Below are 5,237 nucleotides of genomic sequence, written 5' to 3'. Positions count from 1 at the left end.
ACCCCGATATAGACCATGCGGCCAGGATATCCATATTCCAAACGTAAACATTTTGCTTCGAATGAAGACTTTAAACAAAGATAGATTCACTTTTTCTTCACCATTTTTAATGAATCATAGCGAAGTCTACGCCGCTTACGGAGCATCGCCTTCGGTCTTTTACCAGAGAAACCTTTTCACCGTCAAAACATTATTTTGGAAACAGGTTTGTCGAAGTGTTTGATAAAAACAATCACCTTATCAAACTTCGGTAATAACACGAATGCGGGGCTCTTTAAGCTGCATAGACTTCCCTTTGTTTTATTTAAAATGGTGTAGTAAAAGAAAAGTTATCTTTGATAAACATGTGTTAATCTTCATTTTATGCAAAATGTGGCCTTCCGACGAAGCATATATCACGTTATTTATCACGTGGTGTACACACACTAGTAAACAGTGTCAAACAGCATTTCGCCAACGGTTACCATGTAAACTGTGAAAATCGTAATGCCCTCTAATTTATTTCAACATACGGACTAATCACTTGGTTACGCGTTCTTATCTAGAACGTCTGCGACATTTGACACACTAAGATTTCAAAGGTCATTTAAGACTTTAGTAGTCGAAATGGCGCTAGCAAGACTAACTTTTCTTTTTGCCAGTGTGCTTTATATTTTTGTTGGACTGCAGCAGGCTGTGTGCATTCAGGAAGATAAAACTCAGTTCTCAGATATAGTAAAGGCCATTGCGGGATTAGAGTTACGCATATCGACCTTGGAGGGCGAGAATGCAAAACTTCGGGATGAAAATGCTGAGCAGAGAACGAGAATTGACACACTAAACAATGATATCAGTTTTTTGAAGAAACTGATTCCGGCTAATGAACATGTGGCAGACTCATCGAACGAAGACCACACCAGAAAGAAAAACGAAGGGACACACAAGGATGACAAAGTTGCGCTAACGTCAGTTCACCTACCGGCGAGTCGAGTTAAAAAAACTTTGAATGGAGAGATCGCCTTTACTGCGTACTTAGATCATGATGTTTCCAACATCCAGAACGGGAATACCGTAATTTTGAATAAGATTGTTTTAAATGACGGACATGGTTATAACCCCGCTACAGGAGTTTTCACAGCCCAAATTGCGGGAACGTACTTTTTCACATTCACTATACGTGGCTCATTAGGGTACACAAATGTGCAACTATTAAGGGACGGGGATCATATCGTTGGAATTGCAGTCGAGGCCACCCAAGCACTTGACAACAGTATGTCAACTAACGCCGCTGTCTTCCGACTAGAACAGGGCGAGTCAGCTTGGCTACAAGCGCATTGGCAGGGTGCAAGCCTCGTCAGTCGCGCAGATTTCCATCACGTGACCTTCACTGGATTTCTGTTGTACTAATAAATGTTGGTCAAAACCACTTGTTAGTGTATCGTTCCATTTCGCAGCAATCATATAAAATTGCACTCTCACAGAAATAACATTTTTACAACTATATTATTTTTTGTCTTGGAAACAGCAAATTTTAGCGTAGATATCTGCACACCAATGATAAAAAACTGCTGACAAAAGATCAGATCGCAGATTTGCATAATTCCGTTCGAAAATTAATGTTTTATGGCTTAAACCGTTACTTATGGTTAACAAAAAATGCATAAAACATTTATTTTTGAGTTTAAATATAAAAATCTGCGATCTGATTTTTTGTCAGCAGTCTTTTATCACTGGTTTCCATGGATTTTCGAAAAAAAATGGCTCATTCTAAGACAATTTTTTTTTTGTCAAAACGTTCATTTGTGAGAGTGCAGCTTTAACAGCGTTTCGATCGGTCACAGCGAAACGATTCTAAGTGACATTAAATAAAATAAGCAGATATAACCTTTTCGCTCTCACTCTCCGACTGTTTGCAGTGTCCCTTAAACAATGCCCTGACTTAACATTGTTGAACACTGGGGTTGGAAATGTTTGAAGTTTTTTATCGTAGCATATTGTTTTGTTGATTAACTTTATACCATCTTTAAAATAATCTTAAAATGACACTCTCATTCAAAATCAATACATACTCATGTATAACAAATTTAAATTTTGACTGATAAGCCTTTTAACTACTTACTAAAAAATGCATTAATGGAAACTATTAATTACTGATAACAAGATTGTAACCCTGTATTTAAAACTCGGCAAAAAGCGCAAAAATAGTAAATGATTGGTGAATGCTAAAAGATTTATTGCGGTCTATTATAGTCTTATAAGGTAGAAATAACGTCTTTTATGCTCATTTCTTTCATATTAAACTCGGTATCCTTCACAAGAACCATTGTTTTTGACATTTATTCATCCTTTTTGGAATATTAAGACAATATTATTAATTGTGGTAAATCTTATCTGGGAGTAAGAGTGCATCTTTAAGATAAAAATAGTCCTAACCTAATGACACAGGCTGGATCATTGCAAACAAACAGTATACCGGGATAACCTGATTTATGAGTCTTTAAATCCGGTTGCAAGTAAGCAAGGGGGAGGACGTAAAAAAAAATATGCAATCATTAAGTCAGAAAATGTTTCATGGCAAATGAAATGGCGGATTTAGAATGAAAAGTACCGATTCTTGTACCAACTTTTTCCTGGTAAGTGGACTTTTATTTAAATTTAAAAAAAATGTATGCGTCCAATGTGTGGCGAAAACATATTCTTCCATCGACATCTTAATTTGGTATCATAACTTTAAAGATAAAAAAGTTATTGAACAGAATGTGGCTTACGAGGCAATGTTTACAAATAAACATGTTGATTTTATCCACAATTGTTAGTATTTTCTCGGCAAATATGGCATATCTGTGCATGTTGTAACAGTGCCTGTATGTATATATACCTTTTTTCATACTTTATGGTTATAACTCGACTGTACATGTTTCCAGGCCGATTTGTTTGTACCTTAACCCCCAATATGTTTATTGCAAGCACATTACCCACATTTCGGTGAAATGCAAACAAACTTCTGCACAATTGTTTAGTCTTGAGAGAATGCGTTTTTAGTTCTGAGAATCGCTAATGATCACGAGTCTTTCATTTTTGGTATGTGATGTGTATCATAATAAGTCAACGATTTTTTCACTTCAGGAACGGACGATGAAGTTCAGTATAGCGTGATTTTGAAGTTACAAATAACAGTCTTGTTTGTACACTTTATTTTTATTTTAATACATTTACTGTGGTGGTCATACATTCACTATGTTATGATAATAGATGGTTAATTATACAAAGATTTTTAAGTATATTACTACAAATTATATATTGAAACAATATATATAAGTGAAAAAGCAAGAATATGTTGCACAATATCTAATTTTATTATATACCCATCATAAATCAACACGCAACACATATCGCTAAAAATGGTAGTCCGTATTCCATTCTGCTGACGTCACATCATTGCGTGATATAAATCTGACGCCATGAAATAAAAAAGGACGTCCTTAAAACAACTCTCATATCAACAATGTATATAAAAAGTGATACAGCAAACATATGTATTTCAATATTTATATTTATTATATACCCATCATATATCCACACGCAATACATATCGCTAAATATGGTAGTCCGTATTCCACTATGCTGACGTCACATCATTGCTTGACAGTTAGTATGAAACATGTGTCTTTTAAGTTTTAAGTGATTTAACCAGTAATGCATATAATAAAAATATTCTTATATCGTGGATTTTTTTGCGGATATTTTTCTTTCTATTCTTCCTTCTGTTACTGCTTTCTCGTCTGGTCGCATTGGTGTCTAGTCTATTCTTGCCACCGTTATTGTTGTAACGTTTGGTTAAATTGGTAACATTGACGCGTCTTCGTTCAAATTCTATAACACTTGCCAATGATGAAACCACTTGCTGTCATTTTGGTAACAAAGGGTCCTTTTCGTTCTAGTCTAAGATTTCTCACTGTTATTGTTGTTGTTTTGGTCACAAAAGGGCCTTTACGTTCTACATGTAGTTCTAGCCTAAAATTTCTCACTGTTATTGCCGTTACATTTGGTTACATTCTTGCCTCTTCGCTCCATTTCTAGTTCTTGTGTTCGTTCGCTATTATGGTGCTCATCACGGCGAGTTTTAACATTGGACTGTTTCCTTTTGAAAACATTCCTTATACATACTAAAACTGACACGACCCTTTCTAAAACAGCTTGTAACCGTAGAACGTACACCAGCGAATCTATGATCGTATTTGAAGCTGCAAGCAATGGTAAAATACGAATCCAGAGAGTGTAGTAAACATTGTTTTTTAAAATGTCTTTGAATATATGTGTCCAAAGTTGTGGCAGGTAGCAAATAGAATAGCTGGCTACAATAGCAATAGCAGTAGCCACACTCTTAACGTTATTGCGGCGTTTATGTGACGACTGACGAGGGTACCTGCTACAATTAATTGCAAACAATATGATAGAGTAGATTATTACCAATGCCGAAAGGTTTATCAGATTTACAACCGTCGTAACCGCCATCAATAAACGGCTCACAGAAAATGTTTCAGATATGTCTTTGCGTATAACCATGACGTACATGTACATACAAGGAGCCAAACTGCTTATCAGAGCCAGAACCCATACAGTGCAGATGTATATTCGTATTCTTAGTTTTGCAAGAATCATGCGATATGTAAGAGGTTTAGTTATAATGATAAGAAGGCAAAGAGATAGTCCGAGCATGTTAAGAATGCAAGATAAATACGGAATAATGTACAGGAAATGAACGACCACAATCGCTAACTGCTGGTGAGACAAACTGACATTGACCGATGTCATATTTCCGGTTGTTTGTCCGAAGAGGTCTCTTTTCAGCTCTTGTAATGCTGTACTCAAATTGTTTGGAAATATGTCGCTCGTGACACCCTCAAGTCCATCCAAACTAGGGTGTCCATCAGGAAAATTCGAAAAATCATCATAAACCATCCCCTTGTTTGGTGAATTAAAGAGATCACCGATGTCGAAACCTCCCAAAAACCACAGTGTTTTATGCTCCGTGCCTATAAAGATCGAACTGTTATTAACATTTGATACATTGAAACTATCAAATTCCAAGCCAGTTCCAATACTTTGTACCAAAGAAGTTGTCCCAAAATCCTGGAAATTAATTTGCGGATTTATCAGTACAAATGTGTGAAACAGTCCTGTAAGCATATCAGACAGAGACAAGCTCATTGTCATTGTAAGAAGTACACTTCGCTCTTTAAGACGTAATACTATCA

At 36.0% G+C, this 5,237-nt stretch overlaps 1 protein-coding gene across 1 annotated transcript; it reads left to right on the top strand.

Moving 5' to 3' along the window:
• Positions 1-606: 606 nt before the first annotated feature.
• Positions 607-1,405, top strand: LOC128244227 (collagen alpha-2(VIII) chain-like). Its single transcript, XM_052962244.1, has one exon. It carries the CDS (start codon positions 607-609, stop codon positions 1,384-1,386), a length of 780 nt encoding a protein of 259 aa, XP_052818204.1. The 3' UTR covers positions 1,387-1,405.
• Positions 1,406-5,237: the final 3,832 nt, after the last annotated feature.

This window comes from Mya arenaria, chromosome 8 (assembly GCF_026914265.1).
Source record: "Mya arenaria isolate MELC-2E11 chromosome 8, ASM2691426v1".
NCBI lineage: Eukaryota > Metazoa > Mollusca > Bivalvia > Myida > Myidae > Mya > Mya arenaria.
The sequence above is the reverse complement of the archived record's forward strand: the minus strand, read 5'-3'. Positions and strand labels throughout refer to the sequence as shown.